The sequence below is a fragment of the Nicotiana tomentosiformis genome, chromosome 1 (genome assembly GCF_000390325.3).
Source record: "Nicotiana tomentosiformis chromosome 1, ASM39032v3, whole genome shotgun sequence".
Lineage (NCBI taxonomy): Eukaryota > Viridiplantae > Streptophyta > Magnoliopsida > Solanales > Solanaceae > Nicotiana > Nicotiana tomentosiformis.
In genome coordinates this window covers 107,880,466-107,902,061 of record NC_090812.1, presented here as the reverse complement: position 1 = coordinate 107,902,061, position 21,596 = coordinate 107,880,466, and the positions used below count along the sequence as shown (strand labels likewise).

The 21,596-nt window shown below is 35.6% G+C and overlaps 3 protein-coding genes, 1 non-coding gene and 1 pseudogene across 5 annotated transcripts; 3 read left to right on the top strand and 2 right to left on the bottom strand.

The window, feature by feature from the left end:
• Positions 1-1,851: 1,851 nt before the first annotated feature.
• Positions 1,852-3,465, top strand: LOC138908442 (uncharacterized). The gene is made up of 3 exons (XM_070199110.1): positions 1,852-2,285; positions 2,645-2,867; positions 2,929-3,465. Exons 1-3 carry the CDS (start codon positions 1,852-1,854, stop codon positions 3,463-3,465), a joined length of 1,194 nt encoding a protein of 397 aa, XP_070055211.1.
• A 4,803-nt stretch (positions 3,466-8,268) lies between these two features.
• LOC104110047 (bet1-like SNARE 1-1) lies at positions 8,269-11,441 on the top strand. Of its 2 annotated transcripts, none has more exons than XM_009619465.4 (6): positions 8,269-8,407; positions 8,599-8,656; positions 10,043-10,181; positions 10,877-10,933; positions 11,025-11,084; positions 11,161-11,441. In XM_009619465.4, the coding sequence occupies exons 2-6, from the start codon at positions 8,643-8,645 to the stop codon at positions 11,248-11,250; spliced, it is 360 nt and encodes a 119-aa protein (XP_009617760.1). In that variant the 5' UTR covers positions 8,269-8,407; positions 8,599-8,642; the 3' UTR covers positions 11,251-11,441. The 2 variants fall into 2 exon arrangements, with proteins under 2 accessions (XP_009617760.1, XP_009617759.1); XM_009619464.4 differs by having other exon boundaries at positions 10,034-10,181.
• Positions 11,442-12,414: 973 nt separating this feature from the next.
• On the bottom strand, positions 12,415-12,485 carry TRNAG-GCC (transfer RNA glycine (anticodon GCC)). The gene has a single exon. It is a non-coding gene; the product is annotated as a tRNA-Gly (tRNA).
• Positions 12,486-12,889: 404 nt separating this feature from the next.
• LOC138908437 (uncharacterized) lies at positions 12,890-15,425 on the bottom strand (annotated as a pseudogene).
• Positions 15,426-19,135: 3,710 nt separating this feature from the next.
• Positions 19,136-20,945, top strand: LOC138908428 (uncharacterized mitochondrial protein AtMg00810-like). The gene is made up of 4 exons (XM_070199096.1): positions 19,136-19,277; positions 19,389-19,917; positions 19,984-20,113; positions 20,817-20,945. The coding sequence occupies exons 1-4, from the start codon at positions 19,136-19,138 to the stop codon at positions 20,943-20,945; spliced, it is 930 nt and encodes a 309-aa protein (XP_070055197.1).
• The last annotated feature ends 651 nt before the right edge of the window (positions 20,946-21,596 follow it).

Sequence of the window (21,596 nt, the reverse complement as noted above, 5' to 3'; positions counted from 1 at the left end):
CAAGAGTAATATTCTTACTCCTTTCAGCTATCTATAATTGAGTAGAAATGGTTATCAAAGCAAGGGATGGAGAATTATAAATAAATAAATAAAAAAATAAAAAAATGGGCATTCTGAAAAACTGTGCTTTATGTAAATATGAATGTCCCATAGAAAAATACAATTTTTTTTTGTATATATGCTTGTGAAATAAATTTGTGGTTTACAAAATAATTAACTCTAATGATAAAGCTGGAAAGAACAAGTCACTATAAATATATCCTTTACCCTTACCAGCATTAAGCCAAATAGTATAAAACCAAAAAAGCCCTTAGAAGATTTTAGAAATCAATGTTGATCTTATATTAGTGGAGACTGACATGAAGGGCAAGCTTATGGGAAAATTTGAGAAACTCAAGAGTTGTGATAATAAAGTTATCAATCTCAAAAGGTTCATCAGGAATACGAGATGCAAAATTTCTTTTGCAAAATAAAAGCAGAAGCAGAAACAAGGTAAAGATTTGGTGAACTTGAAAAGGTTATTGGTGTTGAACTTTATGTGAATTTTTATTTTTTCAATTTTCTATTTTACAAGAAACAATAATTACTAATAAAGTTATTCTCCTCGAGGACGAGCAATGGTTCAAGCATGGGGGAATTTGATGAATATAAAATATTCACTTATTATATACTTTTAATATCCTACTTTAAATAATATACTTAAATTATATTTCAAATTTTGCCTCTTTCTAACTATTTTTGCAGAAAAAAAAAGATTATAAATAACGAAAGGAAAAGACAGAATGCTCGATGAAAGTCTGCTATAGCAAACGCAAGAATTGAAATAACAAATGGAAGTCTACAAAAAAAGTTTCGACATATCCAAACTCGTTCCTCGGACACATCCAAGCTCATTCCTTAGACACGTCTAATCATTTAATGCTTGCAAGATTTTTCTATAAATATAATGCAATTTGGCATCGAAGGGGGGAGGAGAACTACTTTTCTATAAACTTTGGTCTTAACTGCTTTCTTTAACTATTTTATTTTCTTCTTGTTAGTTTCTGGATTTTCTAAGAGTATTGGCAATATTCTAGAATTCTTTTTTGTTGTGAGATTTAAATACTCTATAATAGAGTAATCTCGTTTGTTGGGATAGTTGATGAAGCTTGATAAATATTTTTATAATATTATTTCAGTTTTAACACATTCTTGGCTTGAAATTTTCTTTTTATGATTCATAGTGTGCTGAAATAATAGTTTCTAATTAATCATTATTATTACTTCTATATATTTTATTTAAGTTATTCTTATATTAATTTTGTAATTCTCACGGGGAAAAATTAATATATAATAACCAATGAATAAAATCGTAAAGTGAGAATAATTTTTTGTAAAACTCTTATTTCAAATCTGTAATCTTGTTTGTCTCAGTTTTAATTCTCACAGAGAAACTGTTATAGGCAAGATTACTGATCTTTAGTAAAAATATTCTCACGAAGTTTTTTCTACCTTTTAGCACAATTCAAGCAAGAAAATATTTCGATTTGATCGTCACTAGTTTTAACTCAATTAATTACATAACCTCACGGAGTGCTATTAATTGACTTTTTCTTAGTGAGCAAATATAGTTGTATTAGCAATAAGCAATTATTCTTTAAATAAATACAACTCTTTTTAATTTATAAATCTTTCAAAAATTATTTGTTTTGCTTTAATTAATTAACAAGTTTTAAAATTCACCTTTCATCAATTTGGTTATCTCAAATAGTAGTAAAAATATTAAAAGTCTGTAGCCTAGATTAACCAATCTCTGTGGGACGATATCATAAACTATACTAGAATTTGACTGAGTACGAGCAAAAAAATCCTATGCACATTGGTCTCGTCAGTCCGAGTCCGAAAAAAGCAACAAGAAGAGTACCTCGAGCCAGGGTACCGGACTCTGACTCCCTCTACCAGCTCGGGGATTACCCTGAAGATGACGATCTAGAGTTTGTCGCCCATGGGCCAGCTATTGATGAGGAAGAACAAGCGACAACCAGAGGAAGTGGCCGAGAGACCGATCCCTCTTTAGCCCAGGAGCCAGAGGGAAAATCCAAGTCTACAATCTCCGAAGCTATCCCTACTCCGAGGGAAGTTGCCGGTGTCATTGACATTGCAGAATCACCGTCCCATACAGAGTCTTTATTCGATGAGGCTCAGGCCGTCAAGAAAAAGTCAAACGAGATGGCGCGGGCCGCAGAAGAGGCCCTCAACATGTTATTTGATGGTGTGGACATGGGCGTGTTAGAGGATTATTCCAGGTTCGGTCACCTGGAGATCCCGAAAAAGGATGTGTCGTTGGGAGAAAGAGAGCCGAGTTCGAGCCTGAAGCTGGTGAGGAAGTTCCCTGCTCCAAGCGTGGATCCCGATCGTAAAAGAACAATTGTGTTTACTATCCCGGCGGACACCCGGGTGTTGTCTACTCCGGTGAGTATGGCCAGTTACCTTCGTTGCCTGGTGACCGAAGAGGACCAGGAGAAGATGAACGAATTGAGCGTATAGAGCCTCTTCAACGAGGCATAACAGGCATTGAACCAGGTAAGTTTCCCATTCCCTGTAACTTTCGTGCATCTTATTTAACTTAATCATGTCCTCATGGTCTTATCGATTTGTTTTTCAGGCTTCGGTGCTCCACCATGAAAGCTTCCATCGGTCTCAGATGGAAGTCAGCCAGTTTGAGTTCGAGCTCACGGAGCAAGTCTGGAATTAGGACATGTACATGGTTCTCAGCGAGCAAAAACAATGAGGCCCTCAAAGATCTCCCTATTCTGCGAGATGAGTTGGAAAAAGCTCAAAATGAGGCTTTGTCCGTGAATCGGGAGCATGCCGAACTAGTCGAGAAGGTAAGGATTTTTAGGTTAAAAATGAGAGGTTACCGTAGTGAATAACAATGCAACCTCGCAGGTCCAAGAGAATATAAGCCTAATTGACCAGCTCCAGGCCGAGATGAACGAGCTCAAAACTTTGACCGTTATGCTGAGGAGTAGGATGGACCTTTTGGCCTCGAAAAATAAGGCTATAAAAGAGAAGTTGGCTTTAGTCAAGGATCAGCTCCGGGTGGCAAAGGATAAGGCCGACAAGTGGTCTCGGCTAAATGACGAGCTTCGAGAACAACTGGATTCAACCATGTTAAAACGGGACGATCTCGACCGGGAATATAATGCGCTGAAGTCCAAGTTAGATTCAGCCTCGATTGATTGCTCCGAGGTCGAGGAAATGTTGTCCCAATACAAGACCGATGTGGAAATAGCTGAGGCCCGCTTAATAACAAAGGCCGAGTTTGTAAAACGGCTGTCCCGGAGGGAGACCCTGGAGAAGATTCAGTTTGATTTGTCGGCCGAGATTGAAGAGGCCAAGAGGCTCGAGGCCGAGGCAAAAGAGCAATACAAGCCCGAAGGTCCCGAAGGTTCCGGTGCTAAGTCGAGCTTTGGTAAAGATTAGGCGGAGATGCCTTAGCTTTTCTTTCTCTTTTTTTATTTTCTATTGTATATCTTTTTGTATTTTGATGTTGTTTTATCGTGCCTTTGTAAAGACTTTTTGGAATATATATAAAAAATTTCCCTTCGACAACACTATGTCTTTTATTTCTCAGCATCTATTTACAATTTTTTTGAAGTTCGTCATTAATGCCTTATCATAGAATTTTACGTAATCTAGAGTACCCATAACCCGGAAGCCCCAATGAGGCCCGGTTTCGATCTCCGAGTTGTTTACGCTTAGAAATCTTGATAAAAAATGAAGGCCTTTAAGATACTTGTGTGTTTTAGTCATACGCGACAGTGGTTTGCCGAGAGTAACCTTTTAATAGGTTTTAATCATATGTAAGGGCCTTACTTTCTAAGTACGGACTTAGATGTCTCCGAGCCATTTTAGGTTGGCCGTAACCTTTCATGTTCGGACCCTGCCCAATAGGCTTGGTTCCTCCGGAATTCGATAGCACGAGCTATCCGATCTTTTTATCGGATAACAATCTCGAAGTCGGAGTAGCCCATAATCTCTAGGATTCAGGATCCGTTATTTGTTCTAAGTAACTTCAACGAATGTATCGATGGTATAAAATGCGTAGTGATAAAATATAGAGGTTAAATATTTTTCGTTGCTTTGCATGTAGAGTACATAATCGGAGGCACATAAGCATATGCCATGGCAAGAGTGGGCTACATGGGTACGATTTGTTTGACCATTTGACCCTTACAACGAATCTTAATTACCAATCCTTGGCTTTTAATATTATGTAATAACACCTTCTAAGGATCCTAACTTAGGGGGTAATGGCTCCCAATATTTGAGGCTTAACTTGTGAGGGCTCGGATTTTATTGGTTCAGTGTAGGTGATCAGCAACTCCGGCTTTAGGCCGGCCTTCGAAACTAAGGTAGCACGTTTTACTATTGTCTCGTTAAAAATATTGCCGTAAAAACCAACTTCATAAAAAAAACTAGTTCAAGGGATAAAAGAGTACAACACGTGCTTTCAAACCTAATAGTCATATTTCCCCTCGCCCGAGTACCTACACAAGTTAGTCCGTAATATAACAAATTTCAAAAGGGAATTGTGCTCGTACCTTAGCAGTAGTACCGCTTTAAGTGTGCCACGTTTCAGTTATTCGGTAGTTGTACACTATTTCCAAACTCGAGTTTATATGAACCTTTCCCGGTTATTCTGACAACTCTATATGATCTTTCCCAGTTTGGGCCTAGTTTCCCATTATTTGGGTTCATGATGTGTAGTGTTACTTTCCTTAAGACCAAGTCCCCGACTTGAAAATGTCGAAGGTTAGCTCTTCGGTTGTAGTACCTCCCCACTCGCTGCTTTTGGGCAGCCAATCGGTCCAAGGCAGATTCTCGCCTCTCATCCAATAAGTCCAAACTCGCGGTCATGGCCTCGCTGTTTGACATTTTAGTAGCATACTCCAACCTGAAGCTCGGTTCCCCCACCTCAACCGGGATTAAGTCTTCAGCGCTGTAGACTATAGAAAATAGGGTCGCTCCGGTACTTAACTTCGAAGTTGTTCAATATGCCTACAAGACTTCGAGCAAGATTTCTTTCCACTTTCCCTTTGAATCAGTCAGTCTCTTTTTCAAGTTTTGGAGTATAGTTTTGTTCGTTGACTTCGCATGTCCGTTCCCACTAGGGCGGTAAGGTTTTGATAATATCTTTTTGATTTTGTGGTCTTCGAAAAACTTACTTACCTTGTTGCCGACGAATTGCTTTCCGTTATCGCAAACGATCTCGGTCGATATCCCGAACCGACATATTATGTGATCCCAGATGAAGTCGATGACCTTTTTCTCCTGAACCTTTTCGAACGCCTGAGCCTCGACACACGTAGAGAAGTAATCGGTCATGAGTAGTATGTATTGGGCTTTACCATGCGCCCATGGCAAGGGACCGACGATATCCATCCCTCACTTCATAAACAACCATGGAAATAGGACCGGGTGAAGTATCTCTCCCGGTTGATAAATTATTGGGGCATGTTTTTGACACTCGTTGTATTTTCGTACGAAGTCTTTCGCATATTTCTCCATATCGTTCCAGTAATAACCAGCTCTGATTAGCTTCCAAACTAGGGATTCTGCTCCCGAGTGGTTCCCACAAGTGCCCTTGTGGACCTCTCTCATGGCGTAGTCAGTTTCTCCCAGACCCAAGCACCTAGCCCAAAAAATGGGTAACAATTGAATTTGTACGCGATTTAAAGGATATGTGATTCAATTTAATACGAATGATCTAAGAACAACAAGTAATTGAGTTAAAGATAAAATGAAAGATCAGACCAATTGTAATGTGATGATCAAGTCTGATCTCAGGATGAACAGTGAAATTCAACCTCGATTGGACCTTCGATATAAGCTCGGATGCGAATAAGAAAAGAGAATAACTGAGGAACACCTTGAATAATAGCTAGAAGACAAATTTGACTTTTATTGCTTTGATTTGCATGTCAACAATGTGTTAAATTAAAAGAAAATTTTTTCTTTATATAGTAGGGAAATTTCAGTCCGAGTATAAGTCTAAATAAGGTAAAAATCTTCTTTTCCTAGTAAATGTCGATCCGTGGTTGATGTCGGATGAGATTCGCGTCGTAATATCCGGTTGAGGGCGAATATTACGGCTCCCTGCTTGTCATGCATAACCGTTCTTCGCGATTCCCGTGGTCAAGAAACTTTACTTGGTCTAGGTCTGTTATTTTGCTGTCCCGATCCCAGATGCATCGTTTACTTCTCCCGGGTTCTGATACGAGGGGTCCTTCGGCCTTGCTTATAGTCGCGTCAAACAGTATCTTATTTTCTTATTGGGGAATCGAGGAAACTTTACCTCCGATTTTACCCGTACACAGACATGATTTCACTTAGAGAAGAAGTTAGAGCTTTTGTGAGTGAAACATTACTTCCTTTGAGATACTCAAACAAAACTTTTAGGTTTAATTTTTTAATTTAAAATTAAAATAATAGATAAAATAATAAAGTAAACATTGAATTGCAAATAATATGTGCCCTAATGCCCTTATAACTCGAAGAAAAATTCCTAAAGTATGCATATGATAAAAATTCATTATTTTACATACAAACTTTATAATAATGATATGAGATAAACGTGCAATGCACGTTCAGAGAGATTAATTAATTTAAATAGACGTCACTCATCCGCTTAAACTAAGCATAATATATGTATAATTCACATATAATATATGAATAATCATATATAATTAATTTATAATCTATATTTATATTTTGCACATGTATCTCTTTTCACTCATTACGTAGCTTGTACCTAAGAAAATAGTTATTATAACTTACTCTCTCTATTTCAATTTAAATGACACACTTTTCTTATTAGTCTATTTCAAAAAGAATGTCACACTTCTATATTTGGAAACAAATTTACTTTAAATTTTTTATTTTACCCACTTTACCCTTAATGAGAAGTTTTTATATCTACAAAAATGTCATGGCCCCTTAAGCTTTTAGGACCACATATTTCGAGAGTCATTTTTTTTTCTTCTTAAACTTTGTGCCACTATTTAAATTAAACTAGAGGGAGTATTAATTAACTACATACAAATTTTAAAAAGATTTGAGGTTAAAAACAGAACTCATAGTGTATGGAATAAAATTTATGATTATATTTTTATTATTATTTTATTAGATACATAAATATTATTGGTTGAATCTCAAGTAATTATTTTTATAAATATTATTATTAATTCATGTATTTAAAATATGAAATCTAATCGCATTTATAACTAAAATATTAAATTAATATTTATTGCAATTTGCAAGTATAAAATTATGGCCTTTCGTTTGTAAATGAACAAAAGGATTAGAAACAATTGAAAAGGTCTTAAACATTAAAGAAAAATGTAAGTTGCACTCAATTAGGTTGTTACTTTTAAAATTTTGGACTTTTATGATTATTTCAAGTTGAAATCTAAGTTACTTTTTTCTTATTAAAACCAGTCTATTATTTCTAGGAAGATTTTTAATCTTCTCGAATTAGCTATTTGTTCAAATATATAAAAGGTAAAATTTAATTTACTTGAAAGTCCTAAATATTATGACTTCCAATATAATAGTTCAAATAAGGAAAGATATAATAAGTAAAATTTTAGTTAATTTAAAAGTTTTAAATATTAGGAAAATAATTACACGACTATTTTGTCTAGTATGAACTCTATTTTTGTAGGATAAAAAAGGCAAACGATAATTCGCTAAGCTTTTAATATAATATATATATATATATATATATATATATATATATATATATATATATATATATATAGATAATTTATATACTTAAAATTTACTTTCTCCACTCCCAAATATTACTAGTTATTTTGATAACCTAAATTTGTGGATGAAAAGCGCTAAAAATTACAACTTGTTATTATTAAAAATATGTAGAATAAATATAAAAAAGTTGCGGTCCTATTTGGTTTATGTTACACACTTTTCTTATAGTTAATTTAAAAAATAACATATTCATATATTTGAAAATAATTTATCTTTAAATTTTATTTTTTATCCTTAATAAGAAATTTTAAGCCATACAATTATTATGCTTTATTTAAAATCATAAATTTTCAGAGGTCTTATATCAATACTAATTTTACAGGTAATAACAGATTTAAGATTACAAATTCTAAAAGTTTTTGTTAAAATTTTGTGCTAAATTAAACTAGGTCACATAATAAATTGAAAATGAGAGAGTTAAACGTCTTCACATATTTGGAAACTGATAAAAGTATTTTTAGAACTGGCAGCTTGGACTTTAAATCCTTTTGGCTTTCCTAATCATTCCCGGTATAAGCAAAAGAATTATATACAGTAGAGTCATATTCACCCCTCAAAAACTACAGTGTCTCCGTTTGGCGATCAGCTGCAGGTAATCTCCACCTAAATTTCCAGCAGATCTGAATTCTTCGGTTTGATAATCCGTTATACACTTATTTTTGTGTATGATTTTTCAATTCATTTCTCGCATCTGTACCCTAGGGTTATTACTTTGACAATCATGATTATATATTTACACTGATTTGGCTAATTATTTGATCTATTGTTGCAATTCGCTAATAGGTTTCGAAGTTTCACATCACTCCAACTTCCAATCTCTGCTAGCCATGAATTCTAGAAGGTTCTTTTTCGAGCTTTATCCTGTCTTTCTTCTTAATCAATGATTTTCCATGCAGATCATCTGATTCATCACATTAATTATGTTAGTAGCATAGATTCAATCATTTGGTACCCTTTCTTATATCGAGATAGGATCACGTGATTTTAATTTTTGAATTACCATGATACTGTGGTAAATGGGCCTGCATAGTGTGGGTCATAGAGGATTCATATCTGATTAACCTACCCAACTAGTTTAGCATTGAGGTGTGGTTCGTTGATTAATAATGTGGTAATAAGAATATCGACATGCTAGCCCAAGCCGGTACTCCTTTTTTTTTTTCTGCTTAAGCAATGCATATCACTACTTATGCTCAGTAGAATGCTTTTCTTCATCTACCATGGAGGCATGGATTTTGATATTACTTTAAGAAACAAAAACAATTATGCCTCATTCCCAAGTAAGTTAAGGTCGGCTATATGAATCCTCACTGTCCATGTTGCTCAATTTAATCTCATCTCAAACCTATATTTGACATGCATGACCAGTGAACTAGGTTGATATTACATTATTATGGCCATAATTATATACTTTACGACTCTTTCTTTTCCTTTTTTTTTTCTCGTTTAAAGAAAACTTCCTGTGTTCTGAAGTATGGTTAAGAATCCTGCCAGTTTCCTCTACAGTTTATTCCAACAATGTCGTGTACGATTTTACGCTAGTTCACCGGATGGACACTACTACCCGCAAATATATGTGACCTCGGTAGTATATAGACCTCAAAAATAGCCTCAAAATGTGTAATTAGGTGGCACAAAGTTGATTTTATCTTATTCTGGTCCTACCAATGCTTTATTTGTGTGGACTGTCATTCTTCCACCTCAATTGTTAATCATGTGTTTTCTAAAGCAGTTACATTAAGTAGATTGGATGCAAGCTTTAAGTTAGTATATTATTTAGGACCAAAATTTGCTCTTCTATGGTTAAAAAGGAAAAGTATTATGAGCAAATCCTTCTTCATTTAAATAAAAAAGAAAGTATTATGACTATATCCTGCTTGTGCATTGAATGTGTATGTTCCCCGTGCCTGATCCTCTTTTTATGTAGTATGAGATGTAAAAATGGGACTATAGGCTTCATCCAACTTTGGTGGTGAACTTTATCATTTCTGTTGCAGCCTTAGACTCTCATATTTGACATGGCAGGGGTAATTTGAAGTGGCAAGAAGACCCCAAAAAGTTGAACTGGCAACTTGTTTCTAGCCTTTATCCATGCTAACCTACTGGGGGTGGGGTGTGGTGACTTCATAACCAGGGCTGTTCTTTGTTCTTGTAATTGTAAAGGAGCATTCTTATTTGCACCCATCTCTTCCTATTGCTTAACAATCCTTGACTTTAGGGAACGTAGCAACAGAGCAGCACTATTTGATGGAATTGAGGAAGGTGGTATAAGGGCTTCGTCGTCATATGCTTCACATGAAATTGATGAACAAGAGAATGAGAAAGCAATGGACGGGTTGCAAGATAGAGTTAATCTGCTGAAAAGAGTAAGTCCTGCACATGTAGAAGCTTTTAGTTTTATTCAGCTTAAGTTTCATTTTTCTATGTTTACTGGCCAGGTAAAAAAGTACCATAATTTTTGTTGTGTATTTGAACTATAGACTCCTCTTAAAGGGTGATTGAGGTTCCAAAGGGGGAGAACTTTTTCGTAAGTAGTAGTAGATGGAGCCTAACTATTTGATTTCTCATGGGGTAAAATATAGACACTCTTCCTCGAAGAGAAGATTCCTTTTGTCTATTCGATGCTATGTAGTTGTTTATATGCTCATCTCCTATGTTTGGCATGGAATGTTAGTAGACAGCTGATGTTTTTGGGAGGTCAAAATTATTCATCTTTCAGTAATTTTCAATGGAAAATATAGTACACCATTTTTAGAACATCTTTTATGAAATCCTAGATTGAGCACACTCTCAGATATCCTTTTATGCTTTAGAAAGCTCATTTCTCAACTTACTTATTGTCATGTATATTTAACTATGGCAGTCGTTCATTAGGTTGGAAAACATGTTTTTGCTTTTTGTTGCAACTTAAGTATTTGAGTTCTTGTAAGTTTCTTTCTCTCTTCTGGATCATCATTCAATATGTGTGCGTCAACTAACGTAGCTGTGTGTTGTTGGCAATGAGCATCTTGAACTTTTGAAGAGTTTTAGATTTGTCCTGATGAAGCTTTAAATCCAACAGTTATCAGGTGATATACATGAGGAAGTGGAGACACATAATAGGATGCTGGACAGAATGGTCAGCACACTTCAATGAAGTAACTTACCTCATGCTTTTATGTTTTTTTATTACTAAAATGTGCGCAATATTTTCCTGTATGGCTATTCAGGGTAATGATATGGATTCTTCAAGGGGAGTTTTAGCTGGAACAATGGATAAATTTAAGATGGTATGTAATATTGGTCGACATTTAAACCAACTTTGCCTTGTATTGCAGAATCTGAACTGTTTCCTTTCCTTTTCAGGTATTCGAGACCAAATCAAGCCGAAGAATGTTTACACTTGTAGCCTCATTTGTGGTCCTCTTTTTGGTTGTATACTATCTCACTAGGTAATTAGCATTGTGAACTAGAATATGTAGTGGTTTTGTGTGCAGAAAGAAATGCTGTTTTTACTCAAAATTCTGCTGCCAATTGCTCAATGTAAGAATCTTGTGACTTGTGGGTCTGTGTAAAAGATGTTTTTGGTGCAACAGATGCTTTTCAGTGTCAAATGGAATATGAGTGCTATGCAGTTAAACATTTTATTTCAGGCACCTAAGTTGATAGAGAGCTAAGATTGTAACTAAGGAAAGTTCTCCTCAGCCCTTTTTACACACCTCGTACCTGGTGGAATGTTATGATCTGGGGTTGATTATAGGTCCATCAATGAACTAATTAACCACATGGAGTGGTCAGTGGAGTCTTAGAAACCGAACTTTTACTCGGTCACTTAAAGACGGTCCCAATTTCAGCGAATCTGGAGGGTTTTCTTGGATGATTGTGGGAAGTTTTATGTAGTCGAGAGATAAAAAGTATTTATATAATTAGGTCACTTTTAAGTTAACTATTGGTAATTGTTTTTGTTTATAATAAGTACTGTGACCTAATTAAGCTAACTATAGGTAATTGTTTATAATAAGTACTGATACGTAGGAAATACTCTTGCACGGTTTACACGTGTGACCTATAAATCTTTCTTTCCTAAAGTAGAATCAGGTTTAAGCTCGATGTAGATTTTTTAGTCATCCGCTTTGACATATGGGTATCTTCACATTTTCATTTTTTCTTCTATTTGTTGGTGTTGGCACTTGGCATTGTTATCGAAAAACATAAGATAACCAGAATTCGTGGTACCGACGCAATTGGCAGGTTGCAACTTGCAAAGGGTCAAGGGTGATTTTTGCTTTTTCTTCTCTCTTTGAGCAAACATGGCCCATGGGGAGGGGGCTGGGGAAACTGATGTACTCAACTTTTGCTTTTGGAGTTGATCTAAATTCTTTCCTCTGTATGTTTTCGTTTAGAAGGAGAAGAATGACATACAGTTTTTTCAACTTTGTGCACCTTTTTGCATACTTTAGTTCCAAGAAAGTTTGGCCCAAAAAAAAAAAAAAAACGTTTTGCACCTGTCCAGCAGCTCCTGTCCTACTAGCACAAGCAGTTGTCAAAAATGAGGAGACTTATCAGGAGAGGAACCAGCCATATCAAAATTGAAAATGAGAGGAATGAAAAATGAAAATTTGCACCAGCCGGGAATCGAACCCGGGTCTGTACCGTGGCAGGGTACTATTCTACCACTAGACCCCTGGTGCATTGGTATCTAACAGAGTATACGACAATAATATTAGTGTATTAGTACCAACAATATCATCTCTTGTTCTCAAAATTTAAAAGCTTTTGGGTGTAAAGAATGAAACGAGAAAAACAGAGAAAAGCTTAGAAGGCAAAGGACTCTTTGTTCTGTTACTACTTAGAAACCAAATTACATTTGACTCTTTAAATAGATAACCCAACAATAAACTACTCTCCACAACTCCTAAAGAAGAGGAAATAACTTGACCTTGTACATTAACTGAAACCCAAAAATTAGGAACACTAATACACGTTTCTAAACTAAGAAACAAACTGAGAGTAAATACTTAGTCCACCAACAGCTATCACATACAACTAACAGCTATAAAAATACTTGACATTCCCTCCCTTAAACTGAAAACTTTCAGTTTAATTTGCAGACTCCTAGCAATTGTCGTAACTTCAGAAAGCTTGCTGACTTAAGGGGTTTGGTAAACATATCTGCGACTTGCCTTTCACTTCTACAATAAATCAATTTAATCTTCTCATCCTTGGTGAGGTCACGCAAGAAATGATATTTTACATCGATATGCTTACTCCTCCCATGTAGCACAGGATATTTTGAGAGATTAATTGCAGAGTTATTGTCACAATGAATAACTGTAGGACCTTCCTATTTAAAATGAAGTTCGCCAAGTATATTTCTCAACCAAATAACCTGACTCGCACAATATGCAGCAGCTACAAACTCTGCTTCTGTGGTTGATAATGTGACAATTGGTTGTTTCTTTGACGACCATGAAATGACTCCTGAACCCAACATAAAAACATACCCGGAGGTGCTTTTTCTGTCATCTAAATCTCCAGCATAGTCACTGTCTGTGTACCCAAGCAAACTTCCAATTGCATTCTTTTTGTAAAATATCCCATAACCATTTGTACCTTTCAAGCATCGAAAAATTCTCTTGACAGCTTGAAGATGCACTTGTTTTGGACAATCCATAAACCTGCTAATGAGGCTAACAACATGCATTATATCAGGTCTTATTGCGGTTAAATACATCAAACATCCCACCATTTGCTTGTACAGAGTGCTGTCCACATTTCGTCCATCAGGCTCTTTTATGAGTTCTGCCCTTTCTCATCTTCAAAGTTTGTTGGAATTTGTTGAGGGAGATCATCATTACTCCAATTCCACGTTGCTTCTTCATCAAAAATAACATCTCGACTAATAACAATTTTTTTGGTGATAGGATTGAATAATTTATAAGCTTTTGATTCATCACTAACACCAAGAAAAATGCATTTTTGCCCTTTGTCATCCAATTTCTTTCTTGTTGCATCTGGAATGTGGGCATATGCAATACACCCAAAGATTCTAAAATAAGCAACAACTGGTTTACACCCACTACAAGCTTCACGAGGAGTCATATTTTGAACAGAAAAAGTAGGACTTCTTTACAAAATATGAACACTCCAAAGAACAGTTTAAGGCCAAAAGCTTTTCAGTTTCAAAAGACTTCGCACCATATTAAGAATCGTACGATTCTTTCGCTGGCATACACTATTTTGTTGAGGCGTATGAGCTGCTGTAAGTTGTCTTTTAAGTTAAATTCTCCACCACGGTCCGTGCGAAGAACTTTAATTTGAGAATCAGCTTCCTTTTCAAGCAGTACTTTGAACTTCTTAAAAATCTCAAATGCTTTAGCTTTCTCCTGCAAAAAATACACCCAAGTATTTCGGCTAAAATCATCAATAAATATGATGAAATACCGTTTACCTCCATTTGATGTTGGATTTATAGGGCCACAAATATCTGAGTGAATTAATTCCAACACCTTCTTTGCCCTCCAAAATGTGCTTTGATTGCGATGCTGTTTGCTAACAACACATTCCTCACATACTTGAGATGGAATATCAATTTTTGGAAGTCCAGACACCATATTCTTCTGATGAAGTGTCTTTAGTCCACCAAAACCCAAGTGACCATATCTAAAATGCCACAACCATGAAGAATCTTTTATTTCCGCCTTCAAACAAGATTGAGTACTCTCAGTATTCAAGGGAAATAACCTGTTTGAACTCTTTTTACAACAGTTATAGCACCTCTCGTAGGGCTATAAATCTCACAAACACCATTTCCAATCATAAGAAAATATCCATTTTCTTTCAATTGACCAACACTCAACAGGTTGCTTTTTAAAGCCGGAACATATAGCACATCTGAGATTATTTCTTCAAAATCGTTCTTGGATTTAATTTTAATGTCACCTTTTCCAGTTGCATCCATAGTAGAACAATCACCAAAGCTAACTTTAGAACGGAAGCCTTCATTTAAATAAGAAAAGCAAGACTTACTTCCACTCATGTGATTACTGCAACCTGTGTCCAAATACCAAGCATCTCGCTCGGGGTTCTTTTTCCACTTGAATTGCCATCAACAAGGTCTCTCCTTCATTGTTCTCAGCAAAATTAGACTTCTCCTCCTTTTCTTTGGCATTAGGCAGACGAGTACAACATTCAGATGCATAATGACCGAAATTGTGACATCTATAGCACTCTACCTTGGATTTGTCATGATATCTACCTCTACATTTTCCTTGAGATTGATCATTATTGGTTTTGAAATTCCTGCTGGAATCCCTGCCTCCACGATCTCCTCTTCCTCTGGCTTGACCTCGACCTCTACCTCAACCTCTTCCTCTAAAATTGGAAGAAGAAATAAAAGTAGAAGCCTTCAAGGCCTACTCATCGGAAGTTGAATTACGATTCTTCTTCTGCTCATGCACCAACAAGGAACTTTGCAATTCGTCAAGAGACAACACGTCTATTTCTTTTGACTCCTCAATTGAGCAAACAACATAATCATACTTCGGCGCCAGGGAGCGTAATATCTTTTCAACAATTGTGACATCGCCCATTTTCTCGCCATGGAATCGCATCTTGTTGCATATCTCCATGGTTCTAGCATAATAGCTAGTGACTGATTCTCCTTCTTTCATCTGCAAAGTTTCGAAGTCCCTCCTCAAGGCTTGAAATTGTGCTCGCTTCACTCTTGTAGAGCCTTGATACCTTTTCTTCATAGAATCCCATATATCTTTGGAAGTTTCTTTGTAAAGAATGGTTTCCAAAATGGGATGCTCAATAGTGCTGAAGACTGAAACTACAATGTACAAAAGCTAGGGACTAAACTACACTTTAGCAAACTTGTAAAACTACAATGTACAAAAGCTAGGGACTAAACTACACTTTAGCAAACTTGTAACTGAAATTAGGAAAGTAGTTATTAACTACCTTGTGCTAGTTACAGATATGAAAGAATTTGTAGAGCAGATTCTTCATGTATATATACTCATGATCAACTCATTGTATAGAGAACAATTGAATGAAATGAGTACAATACACTTTACTTCCTCATCTCTCAAGATTTTCTAATTCTCACTTCTTCCTCGACTCCATTTCTGCTTCTATTCTTTCTTCTTCTTCTTCTTCTTCTTGAGTTCTTAGTTCGCATAGTACTCAAATCAGTTCATGGTATCAGAGTAGTAAAGCCTCATAGTTTGAAGATCGAGTCAATTCCGTAAATCATTTGAAGAAAGAAAGATATTTAAAATCAAAGAAATAAGAATGAGTAATACTGCAGATCAAGAAGCAATTGCAAGTGCTGCTGCGTCTAGAGGAGGAAACAGTTAAGCGTCTTTGGGAATCGACTACAGTCACCCTCTGTTTCTTCATCCATCAGATGTTAGTGCTATACAAATTATCTCCTTTCAACTTACAGGTATCATCGAAAACTATTCTATTTGGTTTCTATGAGAATTTCTCTGTTAGGAAGGAATAAACTAGGACTTGTGGACGACTCTTGTAAAAAAGAGAATTTTCCTGAAGCTATGGGAAATCATTGGGAAAGGGTTAATGCCATAGTTCTTTCTTGGATAATGAGTTTAGTTGCTAAAGGACTTCTAGGAGGTATTATGTATGCTACTAATGCCCAGGCTATTTTGGAAGAATTGTATGAACAATTTAACAAAATTGATGGTTCAAGAACCTTTAATATTCATAAAGAGATTGATACTTTAACGCAAGGAACTACTTATGTGTCTAGCTATTTCTAAAAATTAAAATACTTATGGGAAGAGTTTGAGGCATTAGTTCCTGTTCCTAGCTGCAACTGTGAAATATCTAAAGAGTTTAGACTACATCTGTAGAAGCTGAAGCTGTTTTAATTCTTAATGGGGCTTAATGACTCATATGCCCAGGCAAGAAGCCAAATCTTGCTCATGAGCTCAATGCCATCTGTAAACCAAGCCTACTATATGGTTATAAGCGATGAGAGACAAAAATCAATCAAAAATGTGATTGGTATCCTAGGTGCTAATCCTGCAGTAATGCCAAGAAACTTTGAAGCTGCTATGTTCACCAGAAATGGTGGTGGAAATAAGAATCACAAGTTCAAGAAGAACTATAATTTGTAGTGTGAAGTATGCAAACTTAAGGGGCATACCAAAGAAACCTGCTATAGGGTGGTAGGATACCTTCCTGAATTCAAGAAAAGGAAATTTAGGAAATCTATAGCTTATAATGTACAGATGGACAGTTGTACTTCTCATGGTAGTCAGAATAGTGGCTACAATAATTTTTCACAAGCCAACTTTTCATCGACTAAACCAAGAGTGGATTACTCTGATATACAGCACAAATCAGACGCTCTTAATGGACAAAATACCAACACTGTCCCTACATTGTTTACCAAAGAACTGTACAATCAGCTTCTACAAATGATAAACAAAGAAGAAGCAACATCAACTTACTCAGCTAATACAACAGGTAAGCATAATGAGTGCATTGCTATTAAGACTCTTCAGGAATAGATCATTGACACAAATGCAACTAATCATATGGTGTCAAGCTTAAGCTGTCTGAATAGTGATACTATAATTAAGTCTGAAATACCAAAAAAGGTGTTCCTACCTAATGGTGATGTGTCTCTAGTCACACATGTAGGAACAAGTAGTCTGTTTAACAAGGATACTATCACAAATATTTTTTATCTACCACAGTTTAAGTACAATCTTCTGTTTATCTAAACTAACTAAAGAGATAAATTGGATGGTTGCTTTCTTCCCTGAATTTTGTGTTTTTCAGGATCTTTTGAGTGGGAAGGTGAAAGGAGTTGGTAGAGAAAAGGAGGGGCTATATCTGTTTGTGATTGGTGCAAAGGAAGACACCAAAATTGCAAGCTTAAATGTTCAAGACTCAGACTGCAGAATCAACAATAATGAAGCTGATATACAACTATGGCATAGTCGACTAGGACATGTTTCTATTTATGTAATGAAGAAACTTCTATCTGTTTCTCAAGAGGCTATAGCAAATAGACTAGCTAATGCAAAGTATGCCTATGTGCAAAGCAGACTAGGCTTCCATTCCTTAACAATGATATTAGAACTAATAAATATTTTGAAATAGTTCATATGGATGTATGGGGGCCTAACAAAGTTTTTACTTTTGATGGATATAAATACTTTTTGACTATAGTAGATGATCACTCAAGAATGATATGGATTTATCTATTTTCTTTGAAGTATGATGTATGTGTACTTATTCAGCAATTTATTCAGCTCATTAAAACACAATTTGATAGAACTATAAAGGTGGTCAGAACATATAATGGCTCGGAGTTTGTCAACTCAGTTTGCAGTGAATGTTTCAGCAAATGTGGGATCATTCATCAAAAGATCTGTGTTTATACACCCTAACAGAATAGGGTAGCAGAAAGAAAACATAGACATATTTTGAAAGTCACTAGAGCTATAAGATTTTAAGGTGCTATACCAACCAGGTTTTGGGGACTTTGTGTACTAGCATCTGTTTACATTATTAATAAAATGCCTAGTTCAATACTACAACACAAGTCTCCATCTGAAAAGATATACAAAAGAAATCCATCCATTCAACATATGAAAGTCTTAGGGTGTCTATGCTATGCTAAACATGTGCAAGAGACTGATAAAATGTTATCTAGAACAAGAGTTGCAGTGCATATGGGGTATGCAGAAAATTAGAAAGGATATCTTCTTTATGTTATTGAAAAAGTGAGTTTTTCATCAATAGAGATGTAATATTCAAAGAAACTTTCTTTCCATTCTCTCTCAGTACAAACAAACAACAAAATCAGTCCATCTTTAATGATACTACACAACGCCAGCAATATCTATATACAGAACTGTATACTACATATGATAGACAACAATTCAATATTGCTAGTCCTAATGATAATCAAGCTGTAGAACAAGACATCCCTATACAACATGTTCAACAAACTTTAGAGCCAGAAGCTGATATAGCTGCATCTCCATCACTAGTGTCAGTACCTCAGGAAGACACAATGCAACTATCCACTCAAGGTAATCCAGTAGAGCCACACACAGATATTCATGCAAAACCACAAGTAAATCAAAGAAGATCAGAAAGGGAAAAACAACCACCCATATGGATGAAAGATTTTGTGTCACTCAATATTCACAAAGACACACCTTATGCCATATCTAACTACATTACCTATGACAAACTAAATCCACAACATCAAGACTACATTGCAAAAATTTCAACTGTGACAGAACTAAAGTCTTAATCTGAAGCAATAAAAGATCCAAGATGGGTAGATTCTATGAAAGATGAGATTGAAGCATTACAGAAAAACCATACATGGGAGATCACTTCACTACTAGCTGGAAAAACACCTATAGGTTGTAAATGGATCTATAAAGTAAAACTATCAGAAGCTCTGCTGAAAATGGGGTTCAAACAGAGTCAGTATGATCATAGTCTATACTTGAAACACACTCAACAAGGGGTTGTTCTAGTATTAGTGTATGTTGATAATATGCTCATAACTGGAGATACACTCACTTTGATTTAAGACACAAAGGACAAGCTTGCACAAGCCTTTAAAATGAAGGATCTAGGAGAATTAAAGTTCTTCCTAGGAATTGAGTTTGCAAGGACAACTCAAGGTACACTAATGCATCAAAGAAAATATACTTTGGAGCTTATTTTTGAGTTGGGATTAAGTGCTTCCAAACCAGCCTATTCACCTATGGATATCAATGTCAAATTGACTACAAAAGAATATGATGATCACTTGGCAAAAACAAGAACTGACACAACTGTTGATCCTCCTACTGATCAACATGCATACCAGAGATTAATTGGAAAGCTAATGTATTTAACTATGTCTAGACCTGACATCTCATATGGTGTTCAAATACTAAGCCAGTACTTACATCAACCAAAGAAATCACACATGGAGGCTGCTATGAGGATTGTCAAATATGTGAAGAAGGAACCAGGAAGAGGCATTCTACTATCAAGCAATAAGTCAGAAGGAATAACTGCATACTGTGATGCAGACTGGGCAACATGTGCACACTCAAGGAAATCAGTAACAAGGTATCTCATCAAACTAGGTGATTCTTTAATTTCATGGAAATAAAAAAAATAAACTACCATATCCAGAAGTTTTGCTGAAGCAGAATACAGAAACATGACAACAACTGTTGCAAAATTAGTTTGGATATTGGGACTCATGGAAGAAATAAAGGCTGAAGTTAAGCTACCTGTTGTGATTTACAGTGACGGCAAATCTGTAATCCAAATTATAGCCAATCCTATTTACCATGAAAGGACAAAATACATAAAAAATTGTCACTTCATAAGGGAGAAAATAGCTCAAGACCTTGTCTCAACTCAATATATTTCTACAAAAGAACAACTGACAGATATCCTAACTAAGGGATTAAATAAGGTGCAACATGAATATCTTACTTCCAAGCTAGGAGTATTTTAATATCAAAGGAGTATTGGCCTATTTTCGAAGACGGTATCGGCGCTCCGACGAAAGGCGAAGTTCTGACGAATGCTCAAAAGGCAGAGTTCGAAGCAAGAAACCTGAAAGATTTAAAGGCAAAAAATTATCTCTTTCAGGCTATTTGAACTGATTTGAGTACTATGCGAGCTAAAAACTCAAGAAAGAAATACATAAGAAGAAGAAGAAGAAGAAGAAGAAGAAGAAGAAGAAATAATAGAAGCAGAAATGGAGTCCAGGAAGAAGTGAGAATTAAATGATCTTGAGAGAGGAGGAAGTCAAGTGTATTGTATTCATTTCATCCAATTGTTCTCTATACAATGAGCTAGTCATGAATATATATATACATGAAGAATATATATATACATGAAGAATCTGCTCAATTCATATCTGTAACTAACCCAAGGTAGTTAATAACTACTTTCCTAATTTCAGTTACAAGTTTGCTAAAGTGCAGTTTAGTCCCTAGCTTTTGTCATTGTAGCTTCAGTTTTCAACACTTCCCCTCAAGTTAGGACTTAGTGAATATGTTCCATCAACATACTCCAATGGTCATAGTGACCATCAAAGCGAGGAATTGATGCTTGCACAAAGTTACTCTCTGCAGCCATAGATGAACAAATATTTAAGTAAAATTTTCTCAAAAATATTTTTCTCTTTTCTGGATTAAACCTAGCTCCTGATAACAAATGTAAAGAATGAAACGAGAAAAACTTTTAAGGCAAAGGAAACTTTGTTCTGTTACTACTTAGAAACCAAATTACATGTGACTCTTTAAATAGATAACTCGACAATAAACTACTCTCCACAACTCCTAAAGAAGAGGGAATAACTTGATCACAAACATTAACTGAAACCCAAAAATTAGGAACACTAATACACATTTCTAAACTAAGAAACAAACTAAGAGTAAATACTTAGTCCACCAACAACTATCACGTACGACTAACAACAATAAAAATACTTGACATTGGGCTCGTTTGCGATAAAACCATCTCAATCAATGCATTTGGTATCATCCAATTGAAAGTAATCTACCGAGGAAAATTCTTTAAGTTTGACCTTAATGAGATTTAATTTGAATCTTGACTCCTAAGGGATTTCTCCTCCCTCAACTAATTCAAATTCTCAATTAGTTCGAGACGTGAGTATGGAGATCATCTGAGGAGGGAGTTCTTTGTTCTGCTTAGTGCACTTTTTCAACGCAGATTTAATTAGTGGATGTCGGATACCAGATGTTTAAAAGAATGGTGATTAATGGAAG

Excerpts from the sequence above, each read along its gene's own strand:
- LOC138908442 (XM_070199110.1), top strand. The coding sequence starts at position 1,852 with ATGCACATTGGTCTCGTCAGTCCGAGTCCGAAAAAAGCAACAAGAAGA. Across the intron at positions 2,286-2,644 it reads GTGTTAGAGGATTATTCCAG|GCTTCGGTGCTCCACCATGA; the intron begins GTTCGGTCACCT and ends TTTGTTTTTCAG. Across the intron at positions 2,868-2,928 it reads ATGCCGAACTAGTCGAGAAG|GTCCAAGAGAATATAAGCCT; the intron begins GTAAGGATTTTT and ends GCAACCTCGCAG.
- LOC104110047 (XM_009619464.4), top strand. Across the intron at positions 10,182-10,876 it reads GAGTTAATCTGCTGAAAAGA|TTATCAGGTGATATACATGA; the intron begins GTAAGTCCTGCA and ends TAAATCCAACAG. Across the intron at positions 11,085-11,160 it reads CAATGGATAAATTTAAGATG|GTATTCGAGACCAAATCAAG; the intron begins GTATGTAATATT and ends TTTCCTTTTCAG.
- LOC138908428 (XM_070199096.1), top strand. The coding sequence starts at position 19,136 with ATGAAAGATGAGATTGAAGCATTACAGAAAAACCATACATGGGAGATC. Across the intron at positions 19,278-19,388 it reads GAAAATGGGGTTCAAACAGA|ACACAAAGGACAAGCTTGCA; the intron begins GTCAGTATGATC and ends CTTTGATTTAAG. Across the intron at positions 20,114-20,816 it reads TTTACAGTGACGGCAAATCT|CTTCAGTTTTCAACACTTCC; the intron begins GTAATCCAAATT and ends TTGTCATTGTAG.